This window comes from Astyanax mexicanus, chromosome 17, assembly GCF_023375975.1.
Source record: "Astyanax mexicanus isolate ESR-SI-001 chromosome 17, AstMex3_surface, whole genome shotgun sequence".
NCBI classification, from domain to species: Eukaryota; Metazoa; Chordata; class Actinopteri; order Characiformes; family Acestrorhamphidae; genus Astyanax; species Astyanax mexicanus.
The window spans coordinates 40,835,347-40,856,582 of record NC_064424.1 but is presented as its reverse complement, the minus strand read 5'-3'; the positions used below and the strand labels follow the sequence as shown (position 1 = coordinate 40,856,582).

The following is a 21,236-nucleotide window of genomic DNA, read 5'->3' as shown; positions in this document are numbered from 1 at the left end:
GACGATGCCAAGATCTGCAAAACCTATTCTGGTTTGTTTAAAACTTTTTTGTTTAATTCCATGTTTTTTTTTTTTTTAAATTTGGATGACTTTAGTACAAATCTACAATGCAGGACATTTTAAAATAATGTAAAAATACTTTATTTAGCCATCAAACAAAGCACAACTGCTTGAATTTCTGCGCCAGGAGTGGCATAAGGTCACCCAAAAGCATTGTGAAAGACTGGAGGAGAACATGCCGAGACGCATGAAAGCTGTGATAAAAAAATCTGGGTTATTCTACTAATTATTGATACTTAACTCTTCCTTAAATAAAATGTTAGTATTGTTGTTGTTGTTGTTTCTAAATGAATATGAACCTGTTTTCTTTGCATAGTTTTGTTTTCATGCATCTTGGAATGTTCTCCTCCACCTGTCTTACACACTGTTTTTGGATAAATTTATGCCTTTACTCCTGGTGCAAAAAATCAAGCACTTCAGCTTAGTTTGATGGCTTGTGATCATCCATCTTCCTTTTGATTATATTCCAGAGGTTTTCAATTTAATAAAAAAAAAAAAAAAGAAACTCATAATTTTTAAATGGTCTCTTCTTTTTTTTCCTGAGCTGTATATATTAGTAAACCTCTCATCTGAGGATAGCTCTGTTCCTTCAGGACACACCCAGTTGGGAGCTACTCATCTGGTTCTGCCTAAAGCTTTACCTCTTTGATTATATTCCAGAGGTTTTCAATTTAATAAAAAAAAAAAAAAAAGAAACTCATAATTTTTAAATGGTCTCTTCTTTTTTTTCCTGAGCTGTATATATTAGTAAACCTCTCATCTGAGGATAGCTCTGTTCCTTCAGGACACACCCAGTTGGGAGCTACTCATCTGGTTCTGCCTAAAGCTTTACCTCTTTAACTATAACCTAATGGGCACCAACCTCCCCATTATTGTGCTTATAAAGTTCACAGCATCTATTCCTCACTGCTGGATACTGAGATAATGAAGGAACTATTCTTCCCTCTGTTTAATTATAAGTCATTCAAGGGGAGTTTAATTGACAAAGGCATTAGAATTAAAGTAATATACTCTTATATGTAGCTTCATGACTGTAGTCTTTGCCATTTCCTCACTCTTTGTCCGTTCTGTCTCGTCTTTATTGTCTTTGTCTCTCATTTCCTTTTCCGTTCTCTCCTTCTCAGCAGGCCCATTGAATACTCTGTGAGTAACTATGGCAACTATGGTCAGTCAGTACCCATTCCAGTGCCCACTCAGATTCACAACTACCAGCGAATGGAGCAGAACCTGCACTCGCCCAGCCAGGACAGCTCTCCACGGTCAGTACACACACACACACATGCACACACTTTTACACTGATTTCTGCTCACTACACACTATTGATTTGGGCAAACATGGTGGGAAAAAAGCTTTTGGTGTAAAAAGACTATGACTAACTTATTTTGAGTCATATTGTGCTTCTGGGATGTTAAAAATGTTCAGTGTTCCAAAAATATTATAAATTGTTTAGGTTCTGTTTTCTTTTCATCCAAAAATGCATTTCTGTTCACTACATCATATCCTCTGTGGGTTTGGCCTGCTAGTGATGATTAGTCATGGTGTGTCTCATGCCTGTGACACACTGCATAAACCTGCTTAGACTATTCTTCAAAATGTTGAACTAATTTACATTGTTAATGTTAGTTATCCTACTAAATAATAACCTATATTGTGTTAAATAATTTAGTTGAATATTTTACTTTATACTATATTTACACTGTTCTGTAGTCTGTAATGATTGATTCTTCAGATAATTGGCGATCTCTGCGCTCTATGCTTCCCAGTGTTTTACACTGACAAAGCGAGGTGCTGTCGTTCCCAGGCGCTTCCACTGTGTCATAATATCACTGACAGTTGACTGTGGAATATTTAGTAGTGAGGAAATTTTACGACTAGACTTGTTGCACAGGTGCTGCATCCTATCACGGTACCACGCTGAAATTCACTGAGCTCCTGAGAGAGAGACCCATTCTTTTACTAATGTTTGTAGAATCAGTCTGCATGACCAGGTGCTTGGGTTCACTCTTTCAATACTTTTGGCAATATAGTGTATATTATATCACATGAGACGAAAGTGATTATATTCTGTAAGCTTTAATAAAAACTCAGCAAGCCATAGCATCAACCTTGGTAACCATTGCAACCACCTTGGGCAGAGCAAAAACCTTGCAATACCATGTAAGCCACTACTATAAAATCCATCAAACCAAATGGCAACAACGTAGCAACATCATAGCAATTATTTAGAGACTGTTTAGCAACATCATAGTGTCCAACTAGGAGACCACAACACATCATACCACATGTCTCAACACCACAGCTACCTCCTCGAAACATCACATCAACCACCTTGCAACACTATCAGCTAGATAAAAAATTCTTAACACCTCCGTAGCATCTATCTAGAAACACCATAGCAACCGCTTAGCAACCACTAAACAAATCTACAGCAGCTTCCTATCAACACATCAGCAACACAGTGATGCTTTTGCAACTAAGTAGAAACCATTAAGCAATGCCATAGCAGCCACTTAGCAACATCTTATCAACCACCCAGCAACACTACAGCATGATGGTATTCCACAGGCTTTAAATATGCAGTGGTTTCTCCCTGTGACTCTGTGTGTGTGTGTGTGTGTGTGTGTGTGTTTGTGTGTGTGTGTGTGTGTGTGTGTGTGTGTGTGTGTGTGTGTGTGTGTGTGTGTGGTGTAGGTGCGGCCCAATGCGGCGATGCAGCAGCGGCAGCCCTCTGAGCTATGGCAGAACGGGACCCTCTCCCCCACACCCGGCAGCCCCCCCTTCCCGCAGGCTGTCTATGGGGGGCTCCAAACCCTTTCAGCTCTCCCCACAAGGTGAGAACCTGATTTACTTCTGTTATTAGCAGGTGCAGAGGGGGGTGGGCATTATTATTCAAATAAACAGATATCTGAACTCATACATGATTTACTCATTATTCGATAATATATTTGTAAATGATCAAATCAATAATCAAAACTGCATATCCTTTCAGCTTTCAAAATTAGCTTTGCCTATTTTGGCATGAAGAGTTCAAAGCACACATTATACTGCTTTGGCATCAGCTGCCGGAGCCCGAGCGAGCACAATTGACCATGCTGCAGTAGGTGGTGCTCTCTCCCCTCATCACTTCTATTGTGATGCTAGCTTGCACATCCATCTGTTACCTGATGTATCGGAGCTGGGGATCCAGCGCTTTCCTCCGAATGTGCTGGCTACCCAGTAATACTGCATCAGCGGCAGCTCAGAAAGAGGCTGAGTAAGGCTTCACGTGTATCAGAGGAAGCATGTGCAGTAGCAGTCTTCACCCTCCTAGTGTTGAAAATATTGTAATTGATAGAGTCCTAATGAGTGGTTGGGTTAATTAGCTTTGCCAAATTGGGGAAACAATTGAAAAAAAGGATGATCTATTTTGATTACTTTTGGGATATTTGATTAATTTAAAAGTCACAATATATCTGTGTGTTCAGGTAATAGCATGTAGATTGTAGCATGTTTCCTAAACAACCGTTTCCTCTGCTCTTTGTCTCAAAAGTGGGCACCATCCCTGAGCTGGGCACAGAGACGGGCCACAGGGGCTCTTGGGGCGGAGGTGAGAGCTCCCTCCCTCCATGTCCTCCCTGCAGGCACACACCTTTTTCACTTAAAACAAACATAAAGCAACTCCACTTAGGATTTAATGAGAATTACTTTTTTATAAACAGTATATTGTCCCAGAAATTATTTAATGAACACTATATTGTCATTTTAATTGTGTTATTATCAATTAATCCAACTAATTTTCCTTAACCCTCTATGTCATGAATGACTTATTTGTTAGGGATGAAATGAGAGCCTTTGCTTTATCATAAATAATCGAACAAAAGTGGTCTACCTGCATAATGTAGCCCAAAAGCAACAAATTGTTTTAGTATGTTTACAACAAGAATGAAATAATATCTTGCGCATATACATATTTTTATTTATAAAGCACATAATGATGTGCATCTCATTGTTTTGGACATAAAAATGCCTTGTAACATTATTTTAAAAAATAAATGAATGTTAAATGAATAAATAAGGTACAGTATGGTGTATGATGCTAAAATTGTGTTTGTTGCCTGAGGGCAACACTATGCCATGAAGGGTTAAGACATAGTTGTTTAATTGTGGATGTTCAAATATCAATAAAATATATGGCGAAATGTATTTATATTTATATTATTGGTGTCAACTGCGTATACCAATATTCTGTGGTTATACATTTTGGTAATGAGGCCAAAATAATTAAGGAGCAGCAGCTCTGTGTGTGGGCAAGTGTGTGTGTAAAAGCTTAATAATGCTATTACACCATTAAAAAATAATAATAATAATATTAAGATTTTTTTTATATATTAGATTTGGAATATTAACTTTATTAAATATTCTAAAAAAATAACACATATTTTTAAACAGTCAACAAAACAACTCATTTAGAATAATGGATTCTAAAAGCTATTAGCAATATTTTGATCAGTAAATTATTACTTTTATGTCTATATATTGTATGATAAGTCACAATGTAATTATTGTGTGATTAAGTCTACCTCCACTCATAGTGTTCTGAACTATGCAGTAGCTCAGAGTTTTAAGCTGCATGAATTAGGTAGCTGAGTTACTTTAAATGCAGTACCTGAGGACTGCCAGCTGTTCAACATAATTATGTAATCAAGCTCCACTCAAGCGCTGATAGCTGGGTTCAGGTGCTCTGTCAGTGGAACACAGTAAATATGTTTTAGTGAGGAATGGTAGGGGTTCCTGTGGGACTGCAGTGAGAGGATTTACTGATATGAGGACACAAGTAGCTTTTATATACAAGCGTTTTTTCCATGATGACTGAAGATACCTGTTGTCACCATTGCTGTTCAATATGGCATAAACATAATAATAAGAATATCTCAGACTCTATAGACGGGTTACTATTCAGTATTTGTCATTATATTTTATACTGTAAGCAAGGTGATTATGTTGCAGTTGTTGAAATGAAATTTTGAGGGGAAACTAGCAACTGAAGTTTAAGCAAATTAATTTTTTTTTTCCAATGCTGGGGGTTTATACCCCTCTAGCCCATGCCTGGTGTTAGACAGAGTGCCTGTAGATTCATGTTCATTATCTGCTAAGAGAAAGAAACGTGCCCTCTCACTCACTGCCAGTATTAGAGATTCTACTTTGTGAAAGTAGTTTCCCCCTTTTCCTCATTTGAACACAAAACGAATCAGGACACCCTCGTTGTGAATATCCTAAACATAGGGGTAGGGCTAAATTGTAGGGTCAAGGGGTGGAATGGGATTGGACCATAGTGTTGATTGATGTTATCAAGTTAAGTAAAGCTAAGCTAAGTAAACAAAACTGTAATACTTATAAAAACCCATTTTCTCAAGTCAAACGAGCGCTGAATGGTAATCTACAAACATTTCTCTTCTGAATACTGTTTATATGTTTATATAGTAAATATAGTAAAGCGGTTCCATTTATTTACAGTAAACTTAGATTTCCACTAAGGCTGGGTGCAGCAGCATTAGCGTATAACCGCTAGCTCTACCTGCGGTTAGCGCTAGTCAATGTGTGTTCAGGTAACCCCGGGTGATATTAGCTAGCGGTTTGTCCCACTTGACCTGTTTTTACACACTTGTTTATAGTCGTCTCTGAGCGACAAAAAAGCTAGTGCTCAGCACGGTTAACTGCTAATGCTAATGCTGCTCCAGCAGTGCTAGCCGGGGTTAGCAGCAGGCTGCAGGCTGATAATACTCACCTCTGAACAGAGAAAGATCACTTACCGCAGCTAGCAGCTAATGTTAATACTGCTCCAGCCTCGGTGCTGGAGAAACTTCACTGAAACTCCTGTATATCTTTGCAATTCAGCAGAGTGGCTTTACTGCTCTTTGAAAATTCTAGGATTTTATGCACTTTATGGTGTAAAAACACACTATAAAATGTTTGTTTTACCTTGTTAACACCTTGCTAAGACCATTTTACATCTCTGCACCTACATTTGTATTATAAATGCTTGCTTGTCCAGTCACTAAATTTGTATTCAGACTCTGCATTGCTGAGCACAGGCAAAATATTTACAGTGCCCACCGCTCACACTATTCCCCCCTCTACTTTCTCGCCGCTCCTGCCTCTTGTTTCATAATTCATCTGCCCCCTGTTCTATTGTGCTGTTACGTACGTCAGCACAGTTCACCCAGGACCTCTCTCTGCTCTCTTTTACTGCAGCTCTCCAGATTCCAGAGGCCAAGGCCCGACCCCAGCAGCAGCAGCAGCAAGGGCTGGGCTCGCGCCTCCACAGCGCCCCCTGTCTGCTGGAGGCTGCTGGTGGCTGCAGGCAGACGATCAGGAAGCAGCACTCGGACCCGGTGGTGGCCCCTCAAGGGGGCACGTTGGCCCTTAGACCCCTGCATTCCTCTCCCAGGCTCAGTGAGCTCATGCAGCGCAGCCCTCTGCCTACCATCCTGGGATCCCCATCAAGAGTATGTGGCCATTGTTTGATACTGTGATGCTAATTTTTTACATTTCATTTAGTTCCAGGTTGTGACCTGTTCGGGGCTATAGACCTCATTGTTGTTTTTAATATTTCTTTTTTGTTATATGTTAAATATTTGTTGAATTAAACATCTTTTCTCTAAAATGCAGCCTGGCACTCAAGACAATCTTGGTAAAATTTACTTATATACAGTCATGAGGTTTATTGTACTAACAGAAAATGTGCATTATGCATTAAACCAAAATTTAATGCGAAAGAAGCCATTTTTGCAAGCACACCACAAACAGAGTCGCCTAAACAACTGCAAAAGCACACTTCAGGCGACTCTGTTTGTGGCGTGCTTGCCGAAATGGCTTCTTTTGCATCACTCTCCCATACAGCTTCTCCTTGTGCAAAGTGCGCTGTATTGTTGACCGATGCACAGTGACACCATCTGCAGCAAGATGATGCTGCAGCTCTTTGGAGGTGGTCTGTGGATTGTCCTTGACTGTTCTCACCATTCTTCTTCTCTGCCTTTCTGATATTTTTCTTGGCCTGCCACTTCTGGGCTTAACAAGAACTGTCCCTGTGGTCTTCCATTTCATTACTATGTTCCTCACAGTGGAAACTGACAGGTTAAATCTCTGAGACAACTTGTTGTATCCTTCCCCTGAACAACTATGTTGAACAATCTTTGTTTTTAGATCATTTGAGAGTTGTTTTGATGAGCCCATGATGCCACTCTTCAGAGGAGATTCAAATAGGAAAACAACTTCCAATTGGCCACCTTAAATACCTTTTCTCATGATTGGATACACCGGGCTATGAAGTTTAAAGCTCAATGAGGTTAACAAACCAATTTTGTGCTTCAGTAAGTCAGTAAAAAGTAGTTAGGGGTATTCAAATCAATAAAATGATAAGGGTGCTCATACTTTTGCACCGGTCAAATTTTGGTTTAATGCATATTGCACATTTTCTGTTAGTACAATAAACCTCATTTCAATCCTGAAATATTACCATACCATTACCATCAGTTATTAGATATATCAAACTGAAATGGCTGTTGCAAACACCCAAATATTTAGAACTAAAAATTATTAAGATTAATAGGGGTGCCCAAACTTTTTCATATGACTGTACAAGTTAAGTTTAGGAAAGAAAAGTTCAGTAAACATGATGGTTATAGTTTTATAAGCGAGCACCACAGCGATGCTAGTAATTGTGGTGACAACAGATGCAAGGAAAAATCCTTTACACTAAGAGGAAGAAACCTTAGGAGGAACCAAGAAAATGTTTAAACAATGCTGCAGCTTACATTGAAATGTAAAATTTAAAATTACACATGCAATTTTTTTTCTCCCCAGGCTATGCCCCCTTTCGAGTTCCCAAAGCCTCCCAGCTCCCCAAACATGGTCACCTTTCTGACTCAGCAGGGCTTGGTTTTCCCATCATCTGCCAGCAGGCCGTCGCAGGGGGAGGGGGGTCTGCCTGCCGCCTGCCAGCCTGAGGAAGCGAAGGCCTTTGGAAGGTACGAGATGTGGGTGGGAAGGATATTTGTCAGGATATTTTTGCACAATGGCCGTCTGTTTATGAAAAGACCCATGTCCTGCTGTTTTCTCTCCCAATTCTTATTTAACCATCTAAATCATTAATGATCTGGACACGTTTTGTTGTTCCTCCAGGTCCCAGAGCGCTGGCCGCTTGTCGGACATGCTGCTGATGGCTGCGTTCGGAGGGCAGCTCGGGGAGAGAGGGAGCTCAGAGAACCTCAGTTCTGACAGAGCCATAGACATCACAGGTAAACACATGCAGTCTGTTTTTCAGATACTAGATTGTGCATCATAGCTGAATAAATACAACTAGGCTATGTTGATAAAGATTTTAAATCGATGATGGCTTGCCCCAGGAATAAACGATTTTATAATTATTGTAAATATATATTAATTGGACCAATCCCTTAAAAATTATTGTATTATTCACAACAATATTCTGTGAGTTGAGAGAAATGATGGTACTTAACTATTTTTTTGGGAAGGGGACAGTAGTGTTGTAGTGTGTAGTGGTGTAGTGTGATTTACACCTGGCAGACTACATCCTTTTTTTTTTTTGTTTTACTGTGTTATAATACCTCAGGGTAGTTTTGGTGTTTTTTTTTTAAATATTAGAATATTGTAATGTGCTAAGTTTTTTATTTTTTTATGTTTTAAGAAAATAAATGCTGGTGTAGCTCCATATTCCACATGTAATAGCTCAGTGTGTGTTTGTGTGTGTGTTTGTGTGTGTGTTTGTGTGTTTGTTTGTGTGTTTGTGTTTGTTTGTTTGTTTGTGTTTGTTTGTATGTCTGTTTGTTTGTGGGTATGGGTGGTTAATGTTAATGTTGACAGCACTAAAATATATACAATATATTTGTATATAAGACCTAAAAATAACAATAAATACAATCTATTTTATTATTTTTTTATTTGGACTATTAAGTAATGTTTAGAAGTGTTATGTTTTAAGCATTTTAAGCAGGGCTGGTATGTTTTATTGTCACAGAGCAACATATTTCAGCTGATAATGTAAAAAAATGTCTTGCGTGTGTTTTTACTTTTTGCCTGGAGCAAGCCTTGTTTTGAAAATGCAGATTTGTCTTGTTAAATTAAGGGAGTAGAATAAAAAGTATTACATAATAGAAATCCTCAAGTAAAGTACTTCACTTTATAACTTGCCCCCTCTGATACCCACATCTCTCGAGTCGGGTGTGTGATGCTGTATCTGGATGATATCTGATTGAGTCAGTAGGAGATTAGTGATAGAGCAGGTCAGTATAATCTTATGAAAAGTCAGTTTCACCAGTAAAGCAACAGCTCTGGTAAAAACCCATTACACCCCCAGCTAGGATTACACAAGGCGCATTGCTGGAGATAAATAAACAGCTGCCATTTGCCCCACTATTTACTGTACATGTTGGTTCCTCATGGCAGTAGCATGCTTTATGACTTGAAAGGTTCAGTGGTCTCATAAAACTGGGCATTAGTTATCTAAGTGGGTCATTGAGGCATTTCATGCAGGGAGAGTGTATTTTACCAAAAGAAAGTAGGACAACGGAGCATGCAGAGAATGACAAACCATGTCTAATAGCCACAGACATGCGTCACATGATTAATCGAAGATTAGAGGAGATTCTTGTCATTTATCAGAGAGCTTTAGTGTTCAGCTTGTGGACGTAGGCCTGTGAGACTAGTGTTCTGAAGTACATGTTTAACCCTTCTGTATTCATTGTTGTTAACTATTTTTGAGTCCAAACTGACCTCAGCTTTTATTAGATTCACAATAATGCATATGTTATCTTTCCAAGGCTGTGATAGAGCTTTAACTAAGCTAAATTCTTGTCATAGTCTTATGCAACCTATTTTGCTTTTTATCATAGACTTTTTTTTTGTGTAAAAAATAGGATTGTAACAAGACACTTATCTCATAAGACAATATTGAGTTCATAAGAATGAGACATTTTGAAGAAATAAGATTGAAAATATGTATTTTTGACTGAAACTCAAGTGCAAAACTGCAGGTGATGTTTAAAAAAATATTTTGTAGGTAATCATCTTGTAATGATGTCAATCAATTTTTACTCTTGCGTATGATTGAAAGCACTGCAGCTTTCAAAAACAAAACAAAAACTTCCCTCCTGTATGATCTCACATGAGTAGTGTCTTCAGATCTTTTCAGAATTATTGTCTTTTCAAAACTATTGTCAGACCTGTATACAATACTACATACAGACCTGGCAACCTATGACTAAATCTTGCCAATGTTTACTGCCCAAAATGATCAAACATTTGTCTTGGTTACCTGTGACCCAAATCGAGAAATATCATGCCTTTTAATTGTGCGAGATCTTCTCAAACCCCTGAATAAATTTTTCTTTTAGTGTTGCATGTTTTCATATTTTGTGTTGCAGGTCAGAGTAGACTAGTATGAATGTATTAGTAAATAAAGTACATAGTCTCAAAACTTCAGAATTCATGTTAAACATATTACACAACCATAGTTATAGCTGAAAAAGTGGTTGCTAGGAATTTCTAAGCAGGTGTTGCTACAGTGTGTAAGGTGGTTGCTCAGGTGTTGCTATGTAGTTGCTGTGGTACCCCGAATGGCTGGTTCTCAGTGTTGCTAGTTTTCGGATGCAGTCAGAGCAAACAATGTGCAGTGAGCAGTGCCAATATTTCCAAAAACTTCTAAGAACGGCCTCTTTTAAAGAATTTCAGTCTGGATACACTTCCATACACACCACAGACCCTCTGTACACACATGCCTAAAAGGATGTGGAGAGAAATGATGTCCATCTGATGTATGATCATGTGCCTGAGCCCAGTTTTATACATTTGTTTTAATGTTACACATTTATTTATAACGACTGGTTATGTTGGACCAGGAAAACCAAGGGTGTTCAAATGTTAAATAAAAAGAAATGTAATTAGAAAATGTAATGTGTGGGTTTAGACATCCAATGTGAGCAAAGTCATGGAAGCTTAACTAAACTTAAGAAAACTTGTAAAAGGGTCGAATTTGACTGCATCAAAATAGGAGGGTTAATGGATATAGTACTGGTCAGAGAATCTGCAGAATTATAAAATTATTATTTGTCAGTCTTTCTTCCATACGAAGTGTTCTGTATAATTATTGCAGTAAATTAATATTAAAATCAAAACTACACATAACATGAATTACAAGATCTGCAAAATGTAAATAACATGCTTCTCATGATTTGAAATCTATTACATATTTTTTTATATATATATATTTTTATATATTTATATATTTATTGTTTGTAAAAAAATCGTAGTAAATAAGGATTATTGCCAAAAGTACTTGTAAGACAATAAGAAAACAAAAATGCTGCCAGACTAAAAACACCAACCACACAACGTCCAGTCTTATGCTGCACTGCATTATGGCTACAAAACTAAAACCAGTATTATTAGAATACAAGCCACAAATACCTATTTTTAAAATAAAATAACCAAAAAGCCAGATAATTTCACATGAAGGCTGTAATTAATACACAAATAGAAACCACAGAACAGTTGCTGAAGCTGTCCTCTGTCCTCACTGTAATTCTCCTCTTACTCCACAGCGCCCTCTGGTGGTGGCACCATGGTGGTGGGCTCAGGCAGTCCAGCACGTGTGGTGTTCACTGTGGGATCACCACCCCGTGGAGGCACCCCACCACAGACATCCCGCTGCAGGAAGTTCTCAGGTGAGGACTGGTGCTTTCTAAAGCTGTATAAAGTTAGTTAAAGTTAGTGCTCTTGGATTTATTCCACTCTCTCATTGATTCATGTAGGGGTATACATATCTGTTACATACAGTGTTTTGAAAAGCATTCATACCCTTGGAATTTACCACATTTCTTACAGTTAAATGTACACTGTATCATCAAATCCATCAATTTGGTGGATGGGGATTATGGTGTGACCATCTCATCCAACATCATTCCCATAAACAAACTTCTAAACCTTGTGGAAATCCATCCCAGAACAGTTGTTGTAGCTGCAAAAGGGTGGACGGATCTCTTATTAAACCTTATGGATTAAAAATGGATTATGAACTTCATATGAAGTTCATATGCATGCAAAGGCTGACAAGTGAATACTTTTGGCAGTATAGTGTATCAGTTACATAATTAATATACTAGCTTTATGATGTTTACCAGTAATCAAGACCAGGATGGCAGCAGCTTTACTACTTGTATGGTTTATTTGATGGTTTATGATGATTTTTGTCTTTCAGCAGGCTCTTCCAGTTCCATTAGCCCTGTGGGTTCACTCACCAGCCGCTATCCCCATTCAGGAATGTGCTTGGACGGCTATGAGGGTCCTTCCAGTCCCTGTTACGGACTTACAGGCCACATCTCTGCCAACATAGAGGGAGCTGTAACATTTGAGGCCCCAGAGCTTCCAGAAGAGACACTAATGGAGGTATTTAAAGTTTTTTTTTCCATATACTGTAATATACACACATTACAGTATATCCCTATATATATATATATATATATATATATATATATATATATAATGGATTTTGTACCATTTTCGGTTATGGCTGGACCTGAACAAAAATAAAGGGGATATTTGGGGTGTATATTTGTTTTTTTTTATTTTTGTATTATTGTACACCTACTGTATGAACCCTTGGGCGATTTTACACTTTCCCAAATAAATAAGTCCATGTTTTTGAAGGAGCTTGCATTTTGCTTTTTATTATTCTCATTGGATTTAAACCCTTTTTGGATATATCCTTTTTTTTTTTTTTTTTTTTTTTACAGTAATCTCACTCCAGCCAATTAAGGTTTAAAAATATGAAAAATGCTGGAAAATATTGTATTCATTGAAAAAATGTCCTACTGCAGCAAGATATTATAACATGTATAAAATAATAATATAACAAAATAAATAATGCAACATAAAAACAATTTAATATAGCAAAAACAAATATACCAGAATGTTAAAGTGCATGCATATAAAATACAAATACCTGTAGACAAAAGACTGCTTTCAAAAGAAAAATGTTGCTATTATCACAATATGAATTTTAATTGTAATAAATCCTAATATACAGTGTAAGATACAACACAGCACACCTCTAATTTGCAATTATGTATATGTTTGAATCTAATCTGATCTTATGTGGTGGATCTCTATCTGCAGCAGGAGCACACAGAGACGCTGCACAGGCTTCGCTTCACGCTGGACTTCGCCCGCTGTATGGTGGAGGTCGCGGCAGCGAGGGGTGGAGAAGCTGAGCGGGCAGAGCCAGCCCCCACCTGTCTGCATGAGCAGCAGAGCATGGTGGCTGACCAGATCAGCTCTCTGAGCCGCGAGTGGGGGTGAGGAGAAAGACCCACACACACACAGACACAGTTTCTGCAGTGGTGAAAGAACAAATGAAAGAAATGTAGTTTATGTATATACTCTAGTTAAGTTAACCCAGTTTGTTTGAGTGTGTTACCTGTGTAACACTAATCGTGAGTGTAAGTAGTGTAAAATTACAGTGTTTGTGTGTTTTAGATATGCTGAGCAGTTGGTGTTGTATATGAAGACTGCAGAGCTCCTGTCTTCTGCACTGCACACAGCCATGGAGGGCATCAAACAGGGCAAACTGTATCCCTCTAGCACTGTCAAACAAGGTGAGTAAATAGTTTTTACAATCTGTCATTTCATCATTACTGTAATTGTCTTCCATTTCAAGTTATTAAGGGGGAAACAGTCATCAAGTTTTAAGTATCAATAATACGACAAATTATTGAAGTAAACAAAACTGTAATTCTTTGAAAGTTAAATGAGCACTGGATGTTAATATACACAGTTTTCTATCCTTGAAAAACTGTTTATTTTTGGTGAGTAAAGTGCTTCCATTTCTTTCAGTAGGTTTAGAATTCTAGTATTTTGTCAAAGGGTGAGCTTCAGCCCTGGTTAGCAGCGCTAGCCTGTTGAGGTTTGCAGCTTCATTAATAAATAAGTAAATTTGATATTATAGTAAAAATCTCACCCCTTATTAATTGAGGAAGATCTTCTAATTGTGGAGATTAGCTCATTTAAAAGTCACATTTTATTTTAAATACATTTTAAATAAATTAGTCACACTGCTGACACAGGCCATTATCCAAAAGGGGTGGAATCAAATGATCTGATCAGCTGATGATGTATATAATTTTACCATGCAAAGCCATGCTGCCATATCGTATAATGCCATTTCTCTAATGAATATAAAGATATGAGTTTTTCAAATATTCAGGCCAGCCCTACCTGTAAGCATTTTTAAACTGGAGATGATCTTTGTCTGCATGATTTCGCCAACACAAAAAATGCGGTCCACTACAGTTAGAATGAAAGTTAATGTACTACAGTTAAAATTAACATTACTGTACTATAGTAGCAAAGTTTTCTCATCTTTTAAAAATACTGTTATATATAGTATGCAAAACTTTCTTTAGGTGAACCCTGTATTTTTGTCTTCAATCTTCCAAAGTTCAGTCATGTGACTCCTTTACTGTGTTTCCTTCACTGGCTTCCTGTTGGCGCCCGCATCCGATTCAAAACACTAACACTGGCCTACGAGGAAAAAAATGGACCAGCTTCTTCATACTTGATGGCAATGGTCAAAACCAGATCTGTACCAAGAGCTCTTAGAGCTTCCAGTGCGGCTCGGCTCGAACCACCATCACTCAAAACTCAGAAAACAAAACAGAAAACAAACATCCCGGCTCTTCTCTGTGCTGGTTCATTCCACCAAGGTTGTGGAATAAACTTCCACTAAGTGTCAGAGTCACTCGCGATCTTCAAACATCGACTGAAGATTCATCTTTTCCAAAAAAAATAAAAATTCTGTATATGTTCTAAACATGATCAAGCCCTGTGTATCTCTTGATCCTAGACTACAAACTAGCTTTGGATATTTGAAGTAACATCAAAGCACTGTTGTAAGTCGCTCTGGATAAGGGCATCTGCTAAATACCTTAAATGTAAATGTAAACGTATTTTCATGCTTCAATCTCTTATCTTATCTCTTATCTTATCCAGTGGTGAGGAGACTGAATGACCTGTACAAGTCGAGTGTTATGTCGTGCCGCTCTCTGAGTGCCCGTCTGGAGCGCTTCTTCTCCCGCAAACATCGTCTGATGGACCACATTAACAGCATCACTGCAGAGAGGCTCATCTTCAGCCACACTGTGCAAATGGTACGAGAAAACTGTGACACAAAGCAAAGGAGTAAACCAATTTATGCTTTGACATTCTGTTGGTGAAACAAGTTCAAAATCTTAGGTTGAAGCTTTAATGGTAGAAAGGTTTTGATGATTGATTATTATTTATTGTTAATCGTTGTGTGTGGGTACAGGTGCAGGCTGCAGCACTGGATGAGATGTTCCACCAGGGTGAGGCTTCAGTGCAGCGCTATCATAAGGCCCTGCTGCTGATGGAGGGTCTGTCTCTGCTCCTTACAGAGCAGGCTGATCTCCTCAACGTCAGCAAGTGTAAGTACAAACATCCGTACAGAAAACACCTTCAGCAAGGTTCCTCAAATCCAGTCTATTAGTGCTTTTCCATCGACGTTGAACCTACACTGTTGTGGTTTGCAACCCTAATTTTGAGCTGTATTTCCTGGAGCAACAGTAGGTTCCAGAGCCAGGAACAGTCGTTCACAGTGAAAGACGCAGAATACTGGGTTTCTTAGTGCGAACCGTAACTACTGCTGTTCAACGCCCTGTGTTGATGACATATTATGTGACATTTGGCGTTCCACTAAAACTGGTGGAAACGCGGGCCAGTTTGCTGAAAACCCCTATGGTTCATATAAGCCCAAACGGAACTGGTTCAAGAACCAGAGAGTTCTTTTGGTGGAAAAGCGCTATTTAAGTTCATAGTTTGGTGATTTTCCTGATCAGACACGATTTCCTGATTTCAATTTATTTATTAATTGCCACATTTTGTAGGCGTGTGTGTGTGAGCAGGGAAATGGGCTGGACACAGGGCCTCCGAAACTGGATTTGAAGAACCATGCCTTACAGCAGTGGTTCTCAAACTCAAAGTCCCACCTACTGTAGCTAATATGTGTGCTTTGCTCACTTTTGCAATTGGCAAATGATTGATTAATGTTTTTGGTAAGTGCAGTGTGCCTACAGAAATGTCTCAGAAAACTTGAGACAGTGAGAAATAACAGAAGTGTGTCACATTAAACCCCATGTTAATTATTCAGCTAATGTATTGATCATAATGCAGGAGCTATTGGGAATTATAGAGTTCCACATGGTTCTATGGCAGGGACTGTGAAGTACCATAGAAGTAATAATAAGAAGAACTTAGAACTGTAGTTATAAGTATGAGGAACTGCGTGAAGAAGTGTGGGATGACGCACAGTGTCTAATAGTTACACACTTGATATGAACAAATCTAAAATGAAAAAAAAAATAAAAAATACAGGAAAACTTGAATTATAGCTTAAATCCCTATTAGTTGTAGCAGAAACTTTTCTGAGGTAAACTAATGTACCACTGTTAGTACTCGAAACATCTCAGGATGGTACATGTACAGCATACAGCATTCTTTTGATCTCATGATCATTTGATTAAATTATTATTTCTCAGGCAACAGTTTAATACAACATAAACTTAAAGCACACTAGTCGCACAAGTCTTAAAGGCAACATATCATGTAAGTCACTTTTTGCATGCTTTTGTATTTCCACTTGGGTCTCAACTGCTCCTATAAACACTCCAAGCACCAACAAAATTAAACTGTTGTTTTTTTTTTTTGTGATTCAGTTTAAAGAGTTTGGTGTCAGGAATCATACATTTCTATGAGCTGTTTAAATGGCTCCCTTATTGTGACGTCAGAATAAAGAAACCAACAATGAACCACCCTGGCACCACCCCTCACCTGTCAATCCCCTATTTTTGCTGTTCTCCTATCATCTGCATCTGTTTAATGCATCTATCACCATTCCACAATACATTTGTACACATACAATTGTGTAATTTAGATTTTTCCCACTGTTTCAACAGGTAAGCAGTGTATTGAGCGCCGTCTCACCGCCCTGCAGGCTGGCCTGTGTGTCTGAGAGCTCTGGTTTGGTTCTCTGCTGTACTGCTGCTAAGCCTGCCAGGTTCCTACATTCCTCTATACCACCCCCAGCTTTCATCTCTCAGGCCCTCCTCTCTTTAGCTTTTCACCACGAGGTCCTCCTAGAAATGCAGGCTGAGAGGACTGAGCTCTTGCTGATACGGACACCACAGTCAAGTGTGAGTAGCGACGACGCCTGCAGTTCTGCTGCAGACTATGTAATGGAGAGAGGCTCCGAGAGGCTCCCCCGCACCCACGCTCAAATCAGATATCGTGCCGGTTCACTCAAACGGCCAGCGGGCTGCAGGCCATCACGATAAGCAGGCTCACTCTCATCGATTCCTTCACATTAAAGCTGCAAAATGGCTGTTTCTGGATCTGTCTTAACTCTAAAACTCCTTCAACAATAAGCTGCACTGTGTTCACGTCTTTATTTTCACACAGACATGATGATTTCACTTTATATAATGGGAATGTGCAATCACAGTCAGTTAAAAGGTCTGGACCTGCATCCTCATCAGCGGTCGGATTGATTTTGGTCATTTCGAATGGAATTTTTTGGAAGTCTGTTCAGGTGTCTGGCCAGCCAACTTCGAGACAGATTGAATGCTTTTAGGTTGATTAGAAATGAAGAAGAATTTAGCTCACAGGGAATGAAGTTGGATTTTTTTGATGGGTTGTTTTTGAGTTTGCCACTTTTTCTCGTGTTAATTTTTCTTTCCAATATTGAGGTTCCAGTTTGGAGAAGAAGGCTTTTTACTGGATGAATCTCTGCACCAAAAAAGGATCTGAGTCCTGCGAATGGATGCTGCCACAATAATGAATAGGCCTACCCGGTGTTTTGGGCTACAAACAAGTACTAATATTGTTTTTGCTGTATTTTGTCTTTAGCCATCTGTTCACATTCACACTGGCAGGCGGCAGAGCAACTAGCAACAAGTCATATCCCAAGAAAAGACAGGATTTGTAGCCACGATTTAGCAACAAATTGTGTTAAGACTTTCTGCACGAATTGACATTCTAACACAGGGCATCTCATGATACGATATCACAACGTGTTGCCCATGAAAATGATGATATCACAGTACTGTGATATATCACAAGTCTGTGATGGACAATCCACGATATTTCGGAAGCATATGTGTTACCGAAGAGGATAAACTACTCCTAAATAAGCTTCAGAGAGTTTCACAGAATTTTATTTTGATTAGAGCCACCACATTGACTAATAAACCAGTAACTTTAGGAAGTCTAATTTAGGGGAGTGCCTATATTTCAATAAGAATATTAATATTTGCCGCCACATATTGATAATGTATCGCTATATAAAACCATGCGATATGTCACAATACTGATATTTTGTCCCAACCGTAGCCAATACAAGCCCACACCCAACAATAACGAAAAGGCCTTGAATACTACACCCATAAGACATGCTTGAGGTGACTTGTTGCCTAACCGGTGTAAATGCAGGGTTACACCCAAACCATTCCAGTGCTCCCCTTTCATTTTCAAGCAGTAGCTTTGTTCTGATTACCAGTGAAGCCATGTGTAGCACTTTAGAGAATGTTGACCAAGCTATTGAGAGATTGTCCAATTCCACTTGGTCTTCAAATCAGTCCTACAGACAGCGATTGTTAGACGGACATCTCTTGATAACTTTTATCCTTTTTTTGTTTTGTTTTTTTTCTCTTTAGTGTCTTTTATTGAGTGTTTTTGTGTTGTGTTTGGCAATCATGCATTTATGTATATGTGTGTTTGTGTGTGCTAACTTCTTAAATGCATGTGTGTGAATGGAAACGGGCGAAGATAACAGGCTATCGAAAAGAGAAGCCCTTGATGCATTGTTGAAAACAATATGGTTGCACGTCTGTTTTTATTGATAGATGTTATTAGATAAGCTGGGCTGAAAAGGTTTTTGTCTCGTTTTGGCCTCTCGTCCACATGAAAATATAGTTTAATGGAGAGTTTTATGGAGCTCAGGTGACATCCTGGCATGAATAAAAATAACTTATGGCCACAACATAGGATCTCATTCCTAAGTTACAATTACCAACTTGATCCAGATCAGTCAAACGTGGCATACTGATTCATGGAGCAGATACAGACTGACCACTCTAGCAAAGCTCATGCTCAATCAGATACCAGAAGCTCAAAATAAGCTGTTCCACAATAGCAGAAAAGATTTGGCACATTTTTCTGGGCGCAACCCCACATACTCAGCTCTGCTGCTCATCCCACAAATGCATTCTTTATAAATTCTTTATATATGTGGCTTCATTTAATAGGGAAATTTAACAGGTTTTCCAACAGTATACGACTTATTGCCAAAAAGCCTTGATACAACAAAGAATTAAGTAACCAAATAAAAATGTCCTTACGTTTCGTGCTGTTTGTTTATATAGCCTACATTCCTGCAAACCAGTCAAAAACAGCCGTAGCCTTGTTTTAAAAGTAATGCCTGTGGTAAATGTTAACTGGGTGACCAGCTTCCAAAGGAGCAGTTGGTATTTGTTGGCCTGTACTTGACCGATACCTTCTGTAGGTTTAGTGCGCTGTATAAAGGGCCTGTGAGGGTACTGTTCAGTAGTAATGTTCAGAACAGGCTCAGAAACAGGTGAAACATTTTAACGCAACTTACCTTGTTTTTCATCGTTTTGTTTGTTCGTTTTTTTTTCTTCTTTTTTTTAAAGAGTGTCCAGTGAGTGTGTTTTTAATCTTTATATATATATATATATATTATTATTATTATTATTATTACTTATGTGTGTGGGTATCTGGTGTGTCTGGAACGGTCGAAGGTATTTAAAAAAAAAAAAAGATGAAAAATGTGCCTTTGAAGAAAAAAACAGCAAAAATAATCGAAACACTGAAAAAAAGTTTTGTTCTTCTGTCTGTGTGTTTTTGTTTGTTTGTTTTCTAGTACTCAAGTAATCAGATGCTTGTGTTTTTTTTATGTTTGATCATATTCAGCATATTCAGAGTTAAGAGTTAAGTGTGCATAATGTGTGTGTGTATGTGCGTGTTTGGACTAAAGACTGTGTGTAAAAGGTTAGTAAATGCCATATTATAATCGTAAGGAGATTTAGTTTTGAAAAGGTGATGATGCATTGAGCTACGTTTTCTACTTCTTGCTTGGACAGTGCATAACAAAGGCCAGTTACAGTGTGGACCGAGTAGACTGATGCAGGTTTGCATGTTGAGATGTATTTGACCATTTTTTTTTCCATGTGTTTTTCCTATTTTTTCTTCATGTTCTTAAAACAATTCCACAGACTCACTGAGCAGTTTTCCACACACGTTACTTCACTTTAAAGATGTTGTTTTGTCTGTTGTTTTGTCTTCATGCATCAAATATGCACCATCTTTGAGCTAATACTAACCTGTCCAAAGTTAGTTAATGATTCAGATCATTCCAATCATCCTAAATTGGAAGGGATGGCAGGCTGCTCCGCTGGTTCCACTGAGCTGCCAGATAATAGATAAATTGGTTTGTTCAGCTGACACTAAATAATGCATTACTTGTACTTTCAGCTTGGAAGATTCTGCTTCTGTGCTTTTTTCACATACACATAACCACAATAGTGATACATGTTACCCAAATCTCTCAGTACCACTTGTAAATAAGGATTGTAAATTAAGTTATTGCGCATGAAAACATGCTTTCCATTCCCTTTTCACCCCACCAAAGAGAAAACTGCTATCTCCCAGTTGTCGCTAGACTGTTGTTAAGCATTTCTTATAGTCGACTCTGTAGTGACTTAAGGAACTGTACACACTATTTCAATGTCCATATAACAGATGTAACTTTTTTTGGTTTGTTTTGCAGCTTTAAAAGGTACAACACAAATAAAAGACTATTAAAAACCCACCATTTGGTGTTTGTGTCTTATGCTAACCATACACTACACGACTTCGAAAAGACGCTGAAAAGACTTTTAATAGACTTAACTGTGGCTGTGACCGCAATGGCTCCCTACTCCCTCATTAGTGTTGCGCTGTATAAGGAAACACTATTTAGCCGACGTACTCAATAGAGCCCTAAATTGTAAACAGGCACCCATTTCGGTCACAGCCTCTGACACCTTCTCACATC

General features: G+C 38.4%; 1 protein-coding gene across 8 annotated transcripts in view; it reads left to right on the top strand.

Moving 5' to 3' along the window:
* ulk1b (unc-51 like autophagy activating kinase 1) overlaps positions 1 to 18,109 on the top strand; it is a 73,926-nt gene extending 55,817 nt beyond the window's left edge. For 2 of the 8 annotated variants that reach the window (XM_049466394.1, XM_007246046.4), the window contains exons 16-28: positions 1,188 to 1,319; positions 2,753 to 2,892; positions 3,591 to 3,647; positions 6,293 to 6,546; positions 7,904 to 8,067; positions 8,222 to 8,337; positions 11,659 to 11,781; positions 12,315 to 12,502; positions 13,232 to 13,410; positions 13,592 to 13,710; positions 15,104 to 15,261; positions 15,420 to 15,555; positions 17,083 to 18,109. In XM_049466394.1, coding sequence (XP_049322351.1) covers positions 1,188 to 1,319; positions 2,753 to 2,892; positions 3,591 to 3,647; positions 6,293 to 6,546; positions 7,904 to 8,067; positions 8,222 to 8,337; positions 11,659 to 11,781; positions 12,315 to 12,502; positions 13,232 to 13,410; positions 13,592 to 13,710; positions 15,104 to 15,261; positions 15,420 to 15,555; positions 17,083 to 17,138 — 1,822 coding nt within the window. In that variant the 3' untranslated portion in view covers positions 17,139 to 18,109. Of the gene's footprint in view, positions 1 to 1,184; positions 1,320 to 2,752; positions 2,893 to 3,590; positions 3,648 to 6,292; positions 6,547 to 7,903; positions 8,068 to 8,221; positions 8,338 to 11,658; positions 11,782 to 12,314; positions 12,503 to 13,231; positions 13,411 to 13,591; positions 13,711 to 15,103; positions 15,262 to 15,419; positions 15,556 to 17,082 lie in introns of all 8 variants that reach the window. The other 6 variants (XM_049466391.1, XM_007246044.4, XM_007246045.4 and 3 more) reach the window with 5 other exon arrangements.
* Positions 18,110 to 21,236: the final 3,127 nt, after the last annotated feature.